This window comes from Furipterus horrens, unplaced genomic scaffold, assembly GCF_987537825.1.
Source record: "Furipterus horrens unplaced genomic scaffold, mFurHor1.1.pri manual_scaffold_7, whole genome shotgun sequence".
Lineage (NCBI taxonomy): Eukaryota > Metazoa > Chordata > Mammalia > Chiroptera > Furipteridae > Furipterus > Furipterus horrens.
This window is the reverse complement of record NW_028327177.1, coordinates 3,845,881-3,866,114: the sequence shown is the minus strand read 5'-3', so window position 1 is coordinate 3,866,114 and position 20,234 is coordinate 3,845,881. Positions and strand designations below refer to the sequence as shown.

At 48.0% G+C, this 20,234-nt stretch overlaps 1 protein-coding gene across 1 annotated transcript in view; it reads left to right on the top strand.

Moving 5' to 3' along the window:
- The window catches only part of KHDRBS3 (KH RNA binding domain containing, signal transduction associated 3), a 93,638-nt gene that overhangs the window by 25,110 nt on the left and 48,294 nt on the right, over window positions 1-20,234 (top strand). Inside the window, exon 2 of the mRNA XM_090283331.1 lies at window positions 6,013-6,131. Coding sequence (XP_090139457.1) covers window positions 6,013-6,131 — 119 coding nt within the window. The remainder of the gene's footprint in view (window positions 1-6,012; window positions 6,132-20,234) is intronic.

Sequence of the window (20,234 nt, the reverse complement as noted above, 5' to 3'; positions counted from 1 at the left end):
TTTTACTGACAAAGTCAGATCCCTCTTTTATGGGACCTACAAAACTTTGTGCAGAAGTTTTATTTTCTCCTGAATTATTTATCCTCTAAGCACTTACGGTTGCTTCAGCTGGCTTTTCTAGTGCTTTTCAGGTTTTTTTCCATTATTTCCTCCCTTACAGAACCTTTTTAGACAGTTTTCCCCAGTCTGCCCACACCCTCATGCAATAGTAAGTCTCCAGATGTGGGGTGTATCTGTATTGTGGCTCTTTGGGGGGCCGGCAACCATCGTTGCTATAGAACTTGGTCAAGTTTTGAAACTGGTCTAAGGGAACACTTCTGGATTCTTGGCCACATTACTAGTCTTAGTGTCCTCATCTTAGTTTGTTACCAATTCCTAAACTGATCAACAACTTCCTCTGCCTCCTGGGTCTGAGACGGGAAGAGCAGACAGACATGAACCTGCTGTTGGTTACAGTGACAGTTTCAGTTTCATTCTGTCTCATCTGCCGGGGCGGTGCCGTTCTGTAGAGTAACACGTGATCTGTGCACCCAGTCCTAACACAGACCCATCAGCTGTCAGTAGATTTGACAAGCGGAATCCACTGGAGTGCATGATTGCTAACTAACTCCTTTGTGGTCGAAGGACAGAAAGCAAACAAACAAATGCCATCCACTGGCTTTAGCGTAGCTACTTTTGAATAAGCTCCCGAGATGATTTTAATGTGCAGCGTGGTCTGGCATATGCAGATCTATACCTAACCTGACAAACCCCTTTAAGAACACCCCAGGGGGCATGCGCCCTGTGGGAATAACATCAGACTTACAAGGAGGGACGGTACAGACAGATTGTCGGTCTGTAGCCCTTGCTGACTTTAAATTGACATGGGAAGTCATATTCAGTGTCAGTAGTCTGTTGCATCCGTGTTGAGACACTTCCTGTCCTCAAAAGCCATGACCATTAACGTGGATGTGAGTTGTTTTCTCTCAGCGTCTTAACTTCCTACGGTGACGAGATGTGAGTGACAGAATAGATGTTTTGTCATAATTTGTATTTTGTTTTTAAGACGTGTGTTAGGCCCGTTTGGCAGTGTTCAGGTAGCTGTGAACATTGAATTATCAGGGCACTGTGGTGTTTGTAGGCATCTTGTATGCTTTTGACTATCATTAAGCTTTATTTCTTTAGCCATGTTTGTTATTCTAGCATATTCATTGCGGGTTTGTTGATAGATAGGTCTTTTCAGCAACCCCAGGAGTGTTCTCCGGGATCTGTTTGCCATCCTTGATCATGCTGTTTATTTTTTTTTTTGAATTTTTATAAAAGTGACCCTGTAGATCATCATCAGATAAGAGATAGGATTTTATGTCATAAGGATCATTTCTGCCCCACCCCCCAATTACTCTGACTCTTTGCTATATACATTGAGAATGATTATGGTTATGGAGCTGACCTAAAAATTAAAAATAGCTGTAGCACGATCATATCCTGCTTTGAGCTTATTTTGAATGGTCTGTCCCGGCCATCGGGTCTGCATTACTGTCTGTCTAGTCAATAGAAAATATTCACTGGTCGTCTTATGGGAGCAAAGTGCTCATATTATATGGTTGTTATCGAATATCATTAGTCCAGTCCTATTTCTGTCTCGCGCCGTGATAGCGCCAGCAGGATAAATGACAAAGACATTGGATCTTCACACAAAGGAAATGGGTTTTATAATGAGTGCAGGCCGAACAGAACTAATCTCTCTCTTGGATCATTACTTCACCTAATCATAAAACTTTCTTTAATTCATATCCTTGCAGGGTCCTAATTGGTAACCTCTGGAGTCTGATAATTGTTTAAGATAGCTGGTCTTTTGCTGTATGCTTAATGGCATTTGCAATTAAAAGTGCGAAACGGGGTGTTAACCCTTCAGCAGATTTAACTAAAAATCAGATTTTTCCTTTTTTCAATTTTTATTAGTTATTCTCATCCCTACTTCCAGTAGTGACTGACTTAAGTCATTCTTAACTTGAATTAACCTAGTGCACTATTTTCTCTGTTTTAATCTGTGAGTTTGCCTAAGCGTCCTGTGACAAGCAGGGTGAGTTATGTTGTTAATTAATTAATCACGTATTTACTAAAAAAAAAAAAAAAAAAAAACGAGAGAGAAGAAGAAGAAGAATATATGAAAGGGTGAAGCGGGAAAACTTGTATGTACGAACCATGGGGACGGACTTGGGGGGGATTGCTGGGGGAGGGAGATGCTGGGGGGAGGGGAGCAAAGGGGAGAAAGTTGGAACTATTGTAACAATGTAATCAATAAAATACATAAAAAAAAAGAACAATCCCAAGTCATTTCAAGTAGCCAAGGGGTTGTTGGTCTGCTTGGGAGCGCACGTCATCCCGGGTCCTCTGTCCCCTAGGTTCATCTTCCTGCCTGTCTTTTTGGGGTGATTTCAGTACAAGCTGACAGTCTTTGCAACCAGTGTCAATAACTATTTTGGAACTTTCCTTACCACTCAAGATGTTGCCAGTGTTCCCTCTGGGACTGGCAAAACCGGGGGGGGGACCCGAGCCCCAGTCACATGCTGGCCTCACTGCTGCGCGTACCGGCGGGCTGGGCATTAGCTGGCGTGCGTGTCCGTTGTCTGTCTAACTTCCTCCGCCTCCAGTCAGCGGCGGGCAGTCCGTGGGGGCAGCTGCCTGACTCTTCCCGTAAAGTTCTGTTGACTCGTGGGAGGTGGGGCTTCATCGGTTACGTCTGCCCGCCGGTCTGCTTTTGTTCTGAAGCCAGTTGGTGGTATTTTGGGGAACCAAACCCCTTGAGTGTCAGATAATCCTGCTGTCAAGCTTGAGCTCTGCCACTTGCCAGGTATAAGGAAAAGGGGGGGACAGTTTCTGCCCCCACACTCTTGGGAAATCTGAGGACTTAACGTATGTAAAGCCTGCAGTGGAGTGTCTAGAATATACTAATAATCATTCTGTTTCTTGGATCCTCATCCCTTGGACCATTTTATCCGGAATTTCCAGGCGCTGGTCCTTATTATTTTAAAATTATAAAAACCCTTTTCCAACTAGAAGTTTATTTTGAAAACTGTCAGAATTGAGCACCAAAATCCAGGAGCCTGCTCATGTCTGAAGGTCTTTGTGTCTTTGCTTTGTTCAGATGATACGTTTGTGTTTCATGGAGGCATTGAACTATCTGTCGTGTTTCCTTTTTGCGTTTCTTCTTCTGTCACAGTGCCTGTGGTTTGGTGAATGACTGGACCTGTGTAAGGGGACATGAAGATACCAATCTACTAAAGCATTTTTTTCTTAAAAAGAATTTGACAAAATTTTTATAATAATTCTGAGTAGTAGCACTTAGATATTTTTTAGTCTTCTGGATCTAATTCTCTAGAATCATATCACTTCACAAATTCTTTCTGAAATTCATTCCAAAGTAAAACACTTGTATCATACACGTAAATAAGTCATCACGATGAGGCATGGCAGTAAGTAGGCAGTGTGGCAGATGGAAGGGGCGGGTGCTACATGGCTCAGCCCTCTTCTCTTGGCTGGTTTTTCGGGCAATCAGTCCCCCTTTCTCCAAGACCCTCCTCCTCAGCATAGACTCCGGTGTGTCTGGGAGGGGTGTGCTACGAGTAACCAAAGGCACTTGTAAGACTCAGGAAACTCCAAGGTTTTAGGAGTTCTGTGCCTGGAACTGGGGATAAAGACCAAACGTACAGTTTTTGCCACATCCCACCTGGATACCGACGTTCTACCACGCACTGTCCAAGGAAACTTGTTAAAATGACGAGGAAGTCTGTCTTCAGCCCCATGACTGCCGGGGAGGGGCCCGGTCAGTTCTGAAGGCAGCAAAGGCCGTTGGTTGGGGTTTAGTGCCGATGCACCGGTGGGGGTTCAGTGGGTGGAAAGTTACTTAGAGGGGACCTCAGAGCCGACAGGCTCTTCTGTGGTGACTGAAGCCCCCGGTCTGAAGCCTCCGGCCTCAGACACATCCCTCCTCATCCTGAGGTGCCGTGAAAATCTTAGTTTTCTGCCTGGTAGCACAGAAAAGGCCAGTGGAGGAGGTTGCAGAGGCGTATGCCGTGTCTGGAGTCGGACAGACCTGGGGATGCGTCCCGCCGTTGCCATTTATTAGCTTAGTAAGTAACCTTCCTCCACGTCCTCTTTGTCACCTCCTATGAGGACTGAATTGTGTCACGAATGTGACACATTAAACTTTTCACCGTCCCTAGCTCAACAAGCCAAATGGACACATATGCGCGTCCCTCTATACGGCCCAGCCACCCTCGGTGCCTTCTTTGTGCTTAGGTCCCTTCTTTGAGCTGTCAACTGAGTGTGACTATGTCAAGAGGCTTCGACTGGAAATAAATGATACTTAGTCAAGGGCCTTAGGGTTTGCTGATGGGAAACACAACTCAGCAATGCTCAGAGTGCTCCACAGAAGGAAGGAAAGCTAGGAGTTCTGATTCTGCAAAGGACGTTTCTGAGAGGATGCCGTCATGCATTCCGAGCTTCTGCATTGGTCCGAGATGATCGTCTTACAGATGTCTCGTGGCCGCGCTAAGGCGGGGGTCTGCCTGCGTGAACATTCTCCCCTGGGTCCTTCAGGGGGTGATCAGAGGCTCACCGGTGGGATTTAGGTGTATCTATATATGTATATGTCTAGACACATATACATACGTGTATGTGTGTGTGTGTGTACATGTATACGTTTAAGTTCCCAGGTGAGTTACAGTAAGAGCAGCGGCATTTCTTCATGCCCCAGCATACTTGGTTTTAGCGTGACCAGAGTGACTGCATTGCGTGTCCTCGGTGTTACCCTCAGAACCCAGGTAAGCCGTGGCCGTTCTGAAGGAATCGGTCCGTGTCCGCACGCACCCTGCGGTCCTTCCGGCCCCCGTTTGCGGACCTCCTGCCCAGCCACACGCTATGCGCAGCAAGGCGAGGAGCTAGAACCCGCACGTAGGAAGTGCTTAGTAGTCGGTGTTTGTTGAATGAAGAAACAGGTACTACGCCAGAGAAACGCATGTTCCGGTGGGAGAGCATCTGAATTCACGAAGGGCTCCGTGACACAGTACTGTCATCCGGGTGGGTTACACACGATGGAAACTTCCTTGTCCCAGTTCTGGAGGCTGGGGGTCTGAGGTGAACACACCTGCGTGTTTGGTGTCGGGCGAGGGCCCCCTTCCTGGTTCATAGCTGGCGGTCCTCTGGCTGCGTCCTCACTGGGGTCTCTGTTATACGGGCACCGATTTCATTCACAAGGGCTCCATCCTCATGACCTGAGCACCTCCTGAAGTCCCCACTTCCTAATCCCACACTGGGGGGGGGGGCATTTCTGTGTGTGAGTGGGGATGAGGCCACGCACTGAGCAGAGGGTGCCCGAAGAGCTGTGTGTGAATGGTGCTTTGTGCGTGGTTCCCCCACTCCTGCCGCCCCGTCCAGGAGAGGGACGGAGGTGCACACAGAGTGGCGTTTAACGGGGTTGAATCTTGGAGGGGACGGGCTGACGCTGAAATCACCCAAATAATGCCACAGGAAGAGAGATGAGCGTCAGCAAAGACACGCACCTACCACTGACCTTGTCGCTTGCGAGGAGAGAGGATTGGGTTGGGAAGGGCAGGAAAGAATCACTCCTCGATGGGATGAGCCCTGGAGAGCCAGGCAGGATGATGGGTAGGGATGCCAGCCCTTTGCAGCCCTGAGCTGAGGATCCTCTCTGGCTTTTCTTCTCTCTTTGCTCAGTCTTTCTCTGGGGTTCCAGAACACCCCAAGTCATTTGATTTTGGTTTGGTAGCTTCCCTTAGCGTGGGCAGTCGAGCCTGGACTGGGTAGAGCCATGGTGTGTGCATTTTCCCCACTGTCCTGCAGAAGACTTATTGATAAAATGGGAAATATGTCATTACTTAAAAAAAACTGTAGCAACCTAATAGTCTCTTATTTCTGTATTTGATGTCATGCCGCAGTAGAGCGAACGAGACCTCCCAGCCTCTGGAGTTCCGAGTCATACACTTCATGGTTATCTCTTTTCCTCCACAGAAATAGAAAAGTTTCAAAAAGGCGAAGGAAAGGACGAAGAAAAGTACATTGATGTGGTGGTTAATAAGAACATGAAGCTGGGACAGAAAGTGTTAATCCCTGTAAAACAGTTCCCCAAGGTAAGACAGTGAGGCCCGCCGCAGGGGCGCTGAGCTGGACCGCACGGAGCAGGGGTTCTTTTCTGTTTCGTTCCGTGTTTTCTCGAGGTGTTTCCCTTAGCACAGCTCACCCCCCGCCCCCGCTCCAGCACCCATAGACTTTTAAAGTTAATTCAAAATGCAGTGATTCTGTCTTTCCTGTTTTCTGTAGTTTGAGGTCTCAGCCCTAAAAACTGTACTTAGCAGGTGTACTAGCATTAAGACTTTGGACACTTTATTTAACTTCTTTCTACTTTAGTTTCTTTAATTGTAAGATGAGATTAGATTAAGAATTAAATGAGATGATTTATGTAAATGCTTAGACAAGGTTTAGCACATAAATGTTGAAAATACTATTTATTCTAACTACTCTAAAGAGTTCTGTTGTTCACTGATTGCAAATGTTATTCTGTGCTGTTGAGCACAGTTCCAAGAGGTGCTTTACAGTATCTAATTCTAAAATCTTGGTCATCTTAGATTTGGCCTGAATTGATACTCTTTTTACCTTTTTTTTTTTCTTTCTTTTGAGAATCTGTGTCCGTGACTTGTGCACAGTTTTTTTAAAAAAATTATTTATTTGTTTGTTTGTTTATTTATCTTTAGAGAGAGGGGAAAGGAGAAAGAGAGGGACAGAAACATCACTGTGTGGTTGCCGCTCACTTGCACCCCCAACTGGGGACCTGATGTGCAACCTAGTCATGTGCCCTGACTGGGAATCGAACCAGTGACACTTGGCTCGCAGGCCGATGCTCAATCCACTGAGCTACAGCAGCCAGGGTTGTGCACAGTTTATTGATCAGTAGTTAATTCCTTTAGATTGCTGACTTATAGTCCCTACCTGAATATACCTCAATGTATCTGTCTGTCTGCAGAGTTTCCGTGTGGGGTTATTATAAATTAAGTTGCTGTGAACATTTCATATAAATCATCTTGTGACCATGTGTTTTCATTACTTTTGAGTAAATATGAGGAGTTTAATTGCTGTGCATGTAGGTTTACAAGACCTTGTCATCCTTTTCCCCTGGAGCGGTTGTACCTGTGACCTTTCCAGGGCCAGTGCACGTGAGTTGTGGCCGCCCCATGTCTTCATCAACTGTTGATGTTCTGCTGATCAGTTTCTCACTGTGGCCGTTCTGCTGGTGTTTCTACGGTGGTGTTTCCTCATGGTGGTAATTTCCATTTCCCTGATGATTCATGATTTTGTATTTTTTAATGTACTTATTGGCTGTTCATTTATTTCCTGTTGTGAAATGTCTTTTGAGGGTTTCTTTTCCTATTTCTAAATGGGATGGATGTCTTCTTATCATTGAATTGGAGGAACTTTTTATATATCCTAGACCCATTTGTGAGATACATGTTTTGTGCACATTTGGATCATTCCAGTGGCCTGCTACTGTTTTCTTAATAGGATCTTGTGATAAGCTGAAGTTTTTAATTTTGATGATGGCTAATGTATCAGGTTTTTCTTTTATGATTATTACCTTTTACCACTTAAGGAGTCTTTGCCAAACTTAAGGGAATTCTGAAGCTCTTTATTAAATGTAGAGACAGTCTCCTGCATTTCCTCTGAAGGCTTTCTCACTGTGGCTTCTACTTTTAGGCCTGTGCTGCATCCGAAATTAACTTTTGTGTACGATGTGAGATAGGGGGCCAACATTTATTTTTTCTCCATACAGACATTCAGTTTTCCAGTACTATTCGTGGAGAGATGCTCCCTTCCCACTGATTGTGTACCTTGGGTGAAAATCTGTTGATTGCTGAAGTGACGGTCTGTTTATGCACTTTGTTTTGTTTCGTTGATCTATTTATGGATCCTGATGCTGCTACCTCACTGTCTTCATTACTGTGGCTTTTTATAGTGAGACCTCAAGTTAGGTAACACAGTCCCTTCCACTTTGTCCTTCCATCTCAGGATTTCTCGGATGTAGGTCCTTCGCAACTTCATATAAATTAAATAATGATTCCATTAATTTTCCCAAAACGCTCTGCAGGGCTTTTATGATTGCAGTTGATCCTATATGTTTATCAAGTTAGGGAAATGTGACTTCTTAACAATATTGAGTCTTTCCTTCCTTGGACATGGTATATCTTTCCATTCATTTAGATTTTTAATTTCTGTCATCACCATTTAATAGTTTTCAGGATAAAGGTCTTATTTGACTTTTGTTAAACTTATTCCTAAATATTTTATGTTTTTGACACTTGTTAAATGAATATATAAAATTATTTTCCAGTTCTTTGCTTCTAATATAAAATTTTATAAATTAACCTTGCTAAATAAATTCACCTGTTAGTTCTAGTAAGTCGTTCTATAATTCTTTAGGAGAAGCTACATGCATACTCATATCATCTGTAAAAGCAGTTTACTTCTTCTCTCATTTGCATGGTTTCTGTTTCTCTAGCTGGCTTTATTGTGCTGGCTAGTATCTCTAGAATAATGTTTGAGTACAAGCGGGGAAGAGGAGTCATTCTCCTCTCGTTGCCGGTCAGTGTGGGACGCATTCAGTGTCTCACCGTTAAGAATGCCAACAGCCGTAGGGTTTCTCAGGAGAGGAAGTTCCCTTCTGTGTCAGTTTTGCTGAGAGATCTGTCCCTGACTGGGTCGTGTGTTCTATTGAGTCCTCTTTCTGCATCTGTTGGAACAAACACAGCATGTTCCTCCTTTTTACTGTTAACAGAGTGATTTTTATTGATTGATTTGTCTTAATTAAACCAACTTTTTATTCCTGGGTTCAACCTTACCTGGTAATGACATATTATTCTTTGTTATATTGTTGGATCCAGAGACCTCTCTGTTCACAGGTGCTACTGGCCTGTAATACTTTAAATACAGTATCTTTGTCAGGTTTTGGTATTGGTGTTGTGTGTGGTTTCATAAAGTAAGTGGGAAGTGTTTGTTTATTTTTTCACAAAGAATATGTGTCGGTTTGGTGCTGTTTCTTCCTCAGTATTTGACAGAATTTGCCAGTGATGCTCTCTGGACCTGGAGTTTGATGATGAGTTCAATGTCTTCAGTTGACATGTCACTGATCAGATTTTCTATTTCATCTTCTGTGAGTTTTTTGTGTGTTCTTCAAGGGATTTGTCCATGGCATTGTAATATTTTAGCTATTGCTTCTTCAAATACTTTTTCTGAGTCTTTTATCCCCACCTTTTGAGACTTCAGTTATTCAGACAAGGTCTCTCCGGGAGGTATCCAGCCCTGTAATATGAAAAATAGACATTTATTTTTTTAACGATGTGTTGAAGAGTTTATATTTGATTCATGCATAAATATGTATATGTAAAAATATATTTTTTCCTCTGCTAGGATTTTCTAATTTTTTAATTCATTGCAGGTGCTATTTTATATCACTGAGCACCATTAAAATAGATGCTTTAAGCCTCTACATAATTCGAAACTCCTTGTCTCCTTAGACTTGACCTGAATGGATAATCTTTATCTTGATAATGAGTCACATTGTTCTTGTATTTTGTATGTTGAGTGATTTGGGGTTGTATGCTGCACAGCGTGAGTGTCATGTTGCAGAAACCCCAGATTCCACGCTCTTTCTTTGAGGAGCGTTGATACTTTTGGATTCAGACATCTGATTTGCCCCTTGGGTAGAGATGGTCTCAGTTCATTTATTTTCTTAGTTTGACTTTTGCGTTTCCTCTTGGTCTACATGATTTGGGGGTCAGCCAGCGGTCTGGGCAGATTCTCTCCATGAAATTTGGGGCTCCTTAATCTAATCTGTCTTTTCTAGTATTCCTCCCTCACATGCCAGCACTGTGGTTGCCTCAAACTCTGCTATTTAGGCTAAAAACTCTAAAATCAACAGATTTGCCCAGGCCCTTCCCTCCTTCCAAGTCTGCATTTCTTCCAGAGTCCCCTTGTTTGTGATCATTCAGGCTTCAGATCATCAGGTTTTATATTTTGTTCAGAGTTTAAGAGTTCATATCTGTAGACTGCCGTCCTCTTAGGGGCTTAGTCATACCTGCAGAACCGAGGATGTGCATTTCCAGGAAGCAGAAAACTCTTGGGAACCTTTCATGGAGTCAGTGCTAAACAGAGCATGGCTCATTGGCACCTTTATAAAATGATAGCTCTGCTCTCTATACTCTGTGTGTCCGATATGCAGTAGACCGAGAGGGGAACACACACTGCCCGTCTTCAGGGGGTGTGTTGGCTGGTGGGTGGGTAACCTACAGTTAATACTCTGTTGCGTGTGAGTGCGCGTATGAGAGGGAGCATATGAAGTAAAATCTCAGGGGTTGTTTCCAGCGTCAGCTTTGGTAAGAGCAGGGGAAGACAAACGATAGTTTGTGTGTCCAGCAGCAGAGCCACTTCAGGTATCTGTGAAGTCCGCAGTGGGCTGCTTGGGAAGCCACTGCCTCCTGCACGCCGAAAAGGGCTACTTCTGCTCAGCGCAGCGGAGCGCACGGTTGCCAGCGGCCTGTGTAACAGGCCAGGGCGGCACCTCCATCGGCACGCGTGCGTGCTGGTGCCGGTGCACAGACCGCAGTGGCCGTGGGCAGGGCCCGGCGTGGTGTGGAGTGGGTGCTGACGGCGCGCTTACCGCTGCTGCGGCGAGAGCAGGGCTGGGCGTGAAGCCCCCAGTAATCCCGCGGTGGCCGGCAATGGGATCGTTTCTCTTCTGTAGTGAAGCGTTTCCCGCCCCCTTTCAGTGGCACCCCTTTGAACGCGGGCCTTTTAGGACCCAACCCTGAAGTACATCCACTCTCCTGAGTTCTGTGTCCGAGCCCGTGAAGGTGAACCTCAAAGCAAACACTTCCATGATGATTCCATTTTGAGATGTTAGGCTGGAGAAGTTGTTCTTCCTTGTCTTCCTGCGGACAAACCCTGCAGCTCGGCGCCCAGCAGGGACCAGATATCGTGGCGACAGCGTTGGTGCGGAGCTGCGGGGGCGCGGCCCGTCTCTGAGGTCCTCAGGCGCCCGTGGCTCGGGCTGTGCGCTCATTCCCCTCTTCCTCCCCTGGCTCACGCATCAGTGCCCCCTGCCCCGGCACGCGGCACACGCACCCCCCGGGGGCTGTCCCTGAGCCGGGCCTCGTGCAGTGGGTCAGGTCTGCTTTCTTCCTAAGGACGTTCCGTGGGTGGGGCCTGCAGCTGCCTCAGTGCTGCTGACAGCGCCGTGCCAGGGGCTCCATGTCAGGGGCTGCAGAAGGACAGGAGCGGGATCATGTCCCCTGCCCCGGGGGGCTGCCTGGAAGGAGTGGGCTGGCTAGGGAAGGGCTGGAAGTGAGGTGGGGGGGGTGGCATGGTCCTGCAGGTGAGCGCTCTGGGTAGGGCAGAGGCCATTGAGAACTTACAAGCCGTTTGATTTGGCTGAACAGGTTCGTTTCAATACAATGTACAGATTGTTACAGGATTTGCAATTAAAGGGCGCACAGCGTGGGGAATGTTGGCCAGTCGGGCCGTGAGCACCATTCCCACGGGGGCTGTGACGTGAACCAGAATAAATCAAGTCTCTGTGTTATTATACGCACGTGCTCTGCTGTTCTGCTAACATGTCTGTCTCATGTTGTTAAATTAAAAAAAGATAGTCCAAGGGGTAGGCACTTATTTGAAAACCAAACTAACTTGAATAACAACAGTTATTTTCTAGAGGGGAGGATTATGTGCGCTTTTCTACATCACAAGTCCCTGTACTTTAATACTTTAACGAGAACTTGATATAACTCTTATAATTTGGATTAAAAAAAAAAAAGATTTCCATTTTGGGGAAAATAGGCCCCTGAGATAGGTCACTGATGAGGTGCCTTTGTGCTGTGGTTATATTTTTAAAAAGTTTTATTGTACTGAGTTAAAGTCTACAGGTTTAAATTAGGTTTGTTGAGTTTCTCAATTTTAATTGCTTTAATTTGTAAGCATTCTAATGTGTACATACTATTTAACTTTTTAACTTCGTGGTAATCAACATGGGTTCTTACATGAAGTGTTTTCCTATTTTGGGTGTATTTTAAATTGTGCATATTAGCTGGCCTACCCAGGCTCTTGGGGTAAGGGTCTTGGAGAGAAGAGAAGCACTTCCAAACCATGGTCCTGCCTGGCGTTTGAACTAAAGCCCAAGGAAGCTGTCTTCTTCTAAGCCGGCATGCCTTTTTCCTTCATTGTGTGCTGCGGTCTGACGCCCATGAATACACTGCCAGGTAGAAGCCTGTCGGTTTGAAACCATCATGATGGGTTTAAAAATTTCCTGGAGTAGTCAATACTTGACAGTCATGAGTATGGAACTTTTCTGTGATGCCTAACTGGTTTCCAGAGGCATATACTATTTTTCCTAGAGGATTTATGTGCAGATAAGTTGTATCTTCGGTGCTCCATCGATAGTTTACCTGTAGATATGAAGTGCCCATGCGCCTGTCTTGTGTGTTAGTTTTTCCTGTGTCATTACCAAGATTGATATGGCTGGCCAGGGAGGATTTTGATAGTAAAAACTATTACGTAACGTTACATGGGTTTATTGTAAGTCACAGTGAGCGCCCCTCCATCCTAGTAGTCTTGAACCCGGGGGACCCTGTGGTGAAGCAGGAAGCCGCTCAGGGTGATAGGACCTTAGGAGGCCGCTGTTCTCAGCGTGGTCCCCTCTGTGCTCCTCCTCTCCCATCACTTAGGGTGGAGACTGGAGGGCCGTGAGGTGACAGGTGGGGAGGACGGAACACACCTTCAGAGGTTGCCTTTATTCTGTTCTCGGAGGTCTTCTCTGGGCTCTTGGGATCCCGTGACACACGCCCTGGTGTCGTGAAAGGCACCGAAGTTGAGAAGTGCTAATATAACCGCGCCCGAAAAGTGCCGTGAAAGGACTTCTGATCATAGCGGTGCCTTTTCCCTCCTTTTTAAAGTGCCTGGTGATTGAGCCACCAGGTAGCACTTGAACTTGGATTTATTAAGTGGCCCCCAAAACAGACAGATGCGTATTGATGGGCTCCTGAAAGAGTGCACTCAGGTTGTTTTGGGGGTTTGTTATTATTACCACTGCTACTTTATTTGTATGTACTGCAGTCACGAGCAGTGAGTTTGGAAATAAAGCGTGTGATGCATGTTGTTGTGTGTGTATCTTTTATGACATTGCTGCTTCCTTTCTGAGAGGCCGCGGAAGGGAGACCTCTAAGTGTGTGGCTGAGCCGAAAGGTAAATGCGTTTTTAGTGCCGTGTAGCGTACTACTGGTTAGCTATCTTTGACTCTCACTGGGCTGACTGTTTCGGCTCTGGGCCCCCTGAGGACCACCGAGTTGGATCAGCTGAGGGGGGCCCAACTGTCCCGATACTGGGCAGAGGCAGTGGGAACAGAGCGTCACCCCTCTCTCCCAGGACCCTGCCTGCTGGAACGAAATCCATGGACCCGGCTGTAAGCTTCGGTCCAAACAAGTATTGACACACAATTACATGAAACAAGAGACGCACGTCACACATCAGCACCGAGAGGCACCATGACAGGGGGGAGGGGTCAGGCTCAGGAGCCCCGTCCCCCACTTGCGATATGCCCAGCTCCGCCTGCCGGACCCCTCCACTTGGAAGGGCCACGGCACCTCAGCTTGGGCGTGGCCACTGTGGACTCGCACCTCCTTTCCTTGGCAAACCTCTCCTGCGCTGCTGTTTGTGAGTGACAGATGGCACGTGTACCCAAGTGCCCACGCCGGAAACCGGCGCATCATTTCTGTGTACTAGCTTCTCCTTCATTTACCTCCTCCTCTCCGTTCTTCAAACGCTGCGACGTACACATGTTATTTCTGTCCCTAAATTACCTCCCGTCTCCTTCCCTGCACCCCATGGCCACCCTCACCCCGTCTGCCCTACTCGCCTCTCGTCCCGGTCCCTGCCCTGCCTCCTGTCTCAGGCCCCCTGTTCCCTTCTTCACGCTGGCAGCCAGGCGGGCGCGTCGGCACTTCCCGGGTGGGCCGATTCAGACTCGCTGACGCAGGGGCTGCATTGCTTGTTCTGTGCGGTGTGCGGTCCGCCCCTCCCCGCCCGCAGGAGGGTAGTCCAGGCCTGAGCAAACAGACGGCAGGTGCGTGAGGGAGGCCACTTCAGAGTGTCGAGTGTGCGCACCTCCGTGTGTGTTTATTTCACCCACATCATCTCCTGCAGAAGCTGCCCTACACGTCACTGGTTTTTGGAGTTGCTATTATCTCAGTAAATTGGGCTGTTTACATTTAGAAGTAGATACTGTGTGAAATTACAATCAATGGAGCAACACCAAATAATCTCCACTACCAATAATACTTAGAGGTTTGTGGTCGGAAACTTAATAAATTTAAATAATGGATTTTTTTTATCTATAGTTTTAATATGTTGCACTCATTTTATGCAGCAAAGAAAATCAATAAAAACTATGTTGACTAGTGCCATTTGATTTGGGATAAAATAAACTTTAATTGCACAAGTATTTGTTGAGAAACCCTTATGTAGAAAAAATGATGACTCAAATACGGGTCCTAATTACTCTCAAGGGATTTATACTCCAGCCGGAGAAATAGTAAATTTCACTAAGTCATACGGGTAAAAACGGAATTAACACAAGAGAGGCGGAGGGACTCCCTGCAAAATTAAGGGTGTGAGGGAGAGTTATTTCTGGAGATAGAATTATAGGTGGAATTCAATTCAGTCCTTAAGAGTAAGTCCAGGCTGTGAACAAGCAGAGATCAGGGGGAAAGGCAGAGTAATTATTGGACTAGAATGATTTAATTATGGGGAAGAGTAGCTTGTAGCATTCAAGACAGAAAACGTAAGACTGTTCAGTCCCTGATTTTCTAACCCCGGGTCAGGTGGGGCCGTGTGGACATGAGCCTTTGCGTGTGTCAGCTGCAGGCTAGGGTTTTAGAAGGGGACGGGGCAGGGGGGGCAATGAGACCAAGAAGGGGCCATAACGGACCCGTGGGAATTCCTTTTAGCAAGTATGAGATTGATCCCAGGGTTTGATTTTGTCTGTGAAATCCTCAAGTGCATTTGAAGAAAAATAATAGAAAAGGAACAGTAAGCAATATGTGTGATAATCAGGGAAAGATACCATAGTGACACTTTGGGGTGTTTTTGTCACTGTGAGCAGGAGGGACTGTAACAGTGAAAGGACTCAGTGTTTGCTTGTTCCATTTAGTAACTGCACGCGCACACACACACAAACACCCATGCACACACAAACACGCAAGCACATGCAAACACAAACACGCACGCACACACACAAACACACGCACACACAGACACGCATGCACACACAAGCACGCACAAACACATGCACACACAAAGATGCACGCACACACAGACACGCATGCACAGCACACGATCAGTTCATTTGTAAAGACCCGGCGGACAGTGTACCATTGTTATTAGGGAGTCTGTGCACTATACGATGCCCTCCTGTTACAGCATAACTAGATCTTCTATAAATGTCAATACACGTACTTTTAAAATAATTTTTAGTCTCTCAAGAAAGGAGGAGGAATCCCTAAGCCCCGAACCCCCCGACTCAAAGCAGAAGAACAGGTATGAGGCCCAGCCGACAGCGCCTGAGCGGTCAGCAGCGGGTAACTCCGGAAGCTGAAGCTGCCCGCAGAGAAACACCCATCCCGGCCCCAGGGTCTGGGGGCGTCCGTGGGAACCCCAGCCCCTCAGAGGGGCCGGGTCTCTGTGTGAGGCCAAGGGACTCCGTGTTCGGAGGCCTTTTTCTCCTGGGCCAGGGAGTGTTTTATGTTTTAAGACACTGCTGGCACCGCTGTGGCTTCTCCAAACAAAGCAGCCGTAGGCAGGACCGGAGGTTCCTGGACCCAGAGCTCATTGATTTATTCTTTTGCTTTTGTTGATTCAGTACAATTTTTTGATTTTTGATTTTTTGGAGCATTACCATGTGCTGGGCAGTGCACTAAGGATGCAGAGGGGCGTCAGATGTGGAGAAGGTTTCAGACTTGAGTAAAATGCATTTCGTCCTCTCAGGAACCCAGAGTGAAGGGACCTGTCTGAAAGTCTGGTTTGGACAGTGTCCCCAGAGAAGGCAGGAGGACAGAGCGAATGTCAGGGAAGGTGCCTGGCAGAGAAGCCCTCCCCGCCCCCCCGGGGGCCTGCTAGACTCTGATGACCAAGTCTGGTCTTTTTCAGTGCAGAATTTTGCCGTTGTTAAAAGAGTGACTCCGTATCAACATGGAAACTATCAGCAGTGACCAAAACTCACAGGAAATGACAACGCTTAGATCGCATCTGTATTTTAGAGTTAAAATTAGACCCAAACCCTGGGCGATGATGGCCTGGGGACGCTGCAGAGGCCGCGTCTCCCTGTGAGGGGCAGAGAGAGGCGTCATCCCGGGAGCTGTCCGCCCCGCCATGCAGGAGCCCCCGCGCTCTCTGCGGTCACCCTCCCTCCCCCTGGCTGGACACTTGCTGTGGGGAACCAACACTGTCTCTGCGGTGCCTTTTACTAGTGTCCCCTGGCTCTTCTCACCAGACCCGGGAACTCCGGGGGCAGGGGGCCCTCGTCCCTCTCTGTTCCCCACCCAGCTCCTGGCCGGCCCCGCCCCTGCTGCGGGCGCTGCCCCTCCTCGGGGCTGGACGCAGAGCCGGGCACAGGCTTTGTTGATTCCGTCAATATTTAAAAAACGAGGCCACGCGGCCCTGTTGCCCTTCCTGCCGCAGACTCAGGCTTCTGCTCGGCAGGGGAGACGGGCGCAGACCTGGGCAGGTTTCGGCCTTCCGCTCTCTCCCTCCTGCCCCTGGGAGCCCTGGTCTCAGGGTTCTTCCCGATCTCCCCGGGGCACTGGGTCTGGGGGCCGTGTGGTGCATTCCTGCAGGGAATCCCCGCTGGGAGGTGTCCGCTCTAAGCTCGGCAGCTCCCGGGGCTCCCTGCCCTCCTGCCAGCCTTCCCTGAGGAGCAGACGCTGAGCTTGTCTCCCCAGCAGGGGCGTGCGGCTCCCGGGGCTCCCGTGCGCTATCTTCGCCCTGGGACTCGGGCTTGAGGGCGCCTTCTGTGCAGCCTCCTTCTGGGTCTGCGAGTGAGAGTGGCGTTTTCTCCTCCGTGTCTGAGCTGAAGCAGGTCGTCCTCGGCCCAGGGCAGTTTTGAGACAGTAAAACAAGTGCAGAATGGCTAAAATCAGGAGCGGGAGAGTGGGGCGAGGCTGGAGGGGCCAGAGCGGGGGCGGGCGGGCCTTCCACAGCGGCTCACGCTCAGTAGAGCTGGGCAGTCTGTGTGTAGACAGAGCGGTGACAAAGCCAGGTGGAACGCAGCGCCCCGGCCTGGTGTTTCTGCACTGGGCTCTGAGAGGCGGCTCAGGCGGGCTGCAGAGAGACACACACGTGTGGGAGTGACTGGACGGGAACCCCGGCAGGACAGAGTTGCCTCGCGGGACGTTTCCTCAGGGCCCCCTCTGCACACGCGTTGGAGCAGTGGCTCCCAAAGGCCAGGCACTGCCGCCGTGGCGTGGGTGTCAGGCTCGGGCAGAGCCGCTGGCTGGGCTGGAATGATGACAGTGCTGTGTTTGCAGCCACGCGGCAGAGGCCGCGGGTTCAGCTCCGCGTCGAGTCGGGGGCAGGGAGACGGCCCTTGGTTAGACTCCCCAGCTTTGGGCGAACACCCAGTGAAGGGGCGCCTTTTAATGGAGACAGCGACATGTTCCAGAGGCCTAGTTGTTTATGGAAGGACAGCTTACCTGTAATTGTTCCCCAGGGAACAGTGTCATGTCACAAATATAGCTTTGGTCCATTACAGTGGGGTCACACAGGCACTGATGAGTCCTTACCAATAAAGACCGTAATGACGGGGTGTGGCATACGACACCGGGAACCCAGATATGCTCCCTGTGTGCTGGCTTCCCGCCTTCATAATCAGGTGAAAAGCTTTTTATTTACAACCGTGAAGTTTGTAATAGATTTGTAATATAATTGGCATCTGGAGAAAAGTCACTGGTCTTGGATATGATAACACTTGTGCCTTCTGTACGATTCTGCGCACCCTGTGGTCTGGTTCCTGTGTCGTGGGAGAGGGGTCAGAGCCTCGCGGGGCTGACGTGACCGGGGACATTGAGCAGACAGGCCATGTGCGGGTTGAACAAGGGAAGGAACAGAAGGGCTCCTGTGGTCAGAACACTTGTTCATGTACTTTTTGTGAACAAAATACCTAATAAAAGTTATATGGGGAGAGAAAACTCCTGCAGGTACATAAAACTATTTAAAATGCTTTTCCTTCTTATAAAGAATCCTGTGTTTTTATGTTTTAGCATGTGATCTTGAATAAATCTTACCACTCTGGACTTCTGTCTTCTCGGGATAAAATTGTATGTTTGGAGTGGGTGACTCCTAAGGTCTCCCAATAGCTATTAATGGGGGGATATCTCACTATAAAAGAACGGCAGATATGGTGGTATGACCTCATCCATTTGGTTTTACGCTGTCCTTGAAACCTGCTCAATTAATGTAAGGGAATGAAAAAGGCAGGAAGCCATGACGTAAGTGTGGGCGTGTGAGAAAACAGTAGGCGAGCCATGTCAGGAAAATGCTGGGAGCTGCGGCGTAAGTGAATAAAGATGGTAATGGCTCAGGAGGCCGGCGCCAGCAGAGTCCTGAGCTTGCAGGATGAGAGAAAGTCACCCCGAAACAGGCTCATTAGTGTGGGGTGACTTCCCAATTGCTGTGAAGGTGGATTTATGGGGTGTCGCTGAGGGGAAGAGGAGACCTGCCGGGAAGGTCGCAGGAGGAGTGGTCCGATCGGGGATGTTCGAGGTGTGCCGCCAGGGTCACGCTGGGCGGGACGTTGTCAGACGTGCATTACCCGGCCTTTCCTCCCTTAGCCTGTCAGATAAAAACCCGGCAACAGCCAGCAGTAGCCATCCTTGTGACCGAAGCAAAAGGATACCTTTTTTTTTGCCAGATGAACAAAAGAGACATTCTTTGGTGTGCCGTGAGATGAAAGGGGTTAAAAACCGCTGGGTTAGACCACAGGCAGCTCATCTGGCTGGTAACTCGGGCATCTACCCTTCTTAAGCCAGTAACAGACGAGCGATTTCCCGAGAGGCCGGCCCAGACGAGCTGGGCTCCGAGGCCCAGAGGAGCCGTGGGCTCTGAGACCCCAACGGAGACCGGCAAGGGCACACACTCGCGAGTTGGGGAGTCGCGTCCCATGGAAGCCAAGGTGTGCGTGTGTGTGCGCTTGCAGGGCCCCGAGTCCTGGCAGCAGGTGGACCCACCTCTGGGAGCCTGGGAGCGCCTCTCGGGTCCGCGCCCCGCCCAGGGGAAAAGAACCACAGATGCTGATCTTTGAGGAGGTTTAGATGGAAACATGGGCTGCCGGTCGCAGCAGATGGTCGGATCCGATGGTCAGGCCCCATGTGGGAACTTGGCTCAGCATTTGGGAGGCTCAGTCTGAGGCTTTTAAGGACACGTGGCAGAGGTTACCAACCCTCCGAGGGATGTCCATGCTGTAGAGGGACTGATCCCGGAACACAGACGGGGAGGGTCACTGTCAGTAATATCCTTGGGAAGATAAGGACTTCGATTGCTTCTATGAAAATTTTAAAAAATTCATTAAAAGAACCAATATAAGAAAATACTATTAGTAGTTAAACGTCTGATAGTGGAAATGAAAGACTTGAGAGATATGGCAGCTTAATGTAATTAAGTCTCTCAGAAGCTGAAGAGAGGAGATGAAAGAGGAGGAGAGGAAAAATAAGAAACTTAGAGATCCAACTCAGGAACTCTGACATCCAAATAATAGAAGATGCAAAAAGATAAAGCAGAGAAAATGGGCACCAGGGACGTGGTCGGGATGGGTGGGCCAGGGCTCTGATTTTCCCCTCCCTCATAGTATTGTCTGATATTTGAAGCTCTGTATTACTTGCATATTTCTAAAAATAACTTAAAATTTAAAAATAAAAATATCACACATGAAGTTTCAAAAAAGACCCTTGAGTCTTGTTGAAGACCAATAAAATGAAAAGTAGGCAAGAAAAAAATATTCTGATATTTTTCAAAATAGGTATTTCAGGAAAATGACTTCAATTATCACAGGCAAATGGAAGGACCTCTTTTTCCATCCAGAATAGCTGTAGCTCTGCTGGGGCTTTGCTCACGGAAGGGCGCTGACGTCCTGCCTAAGAGAGCAGTTG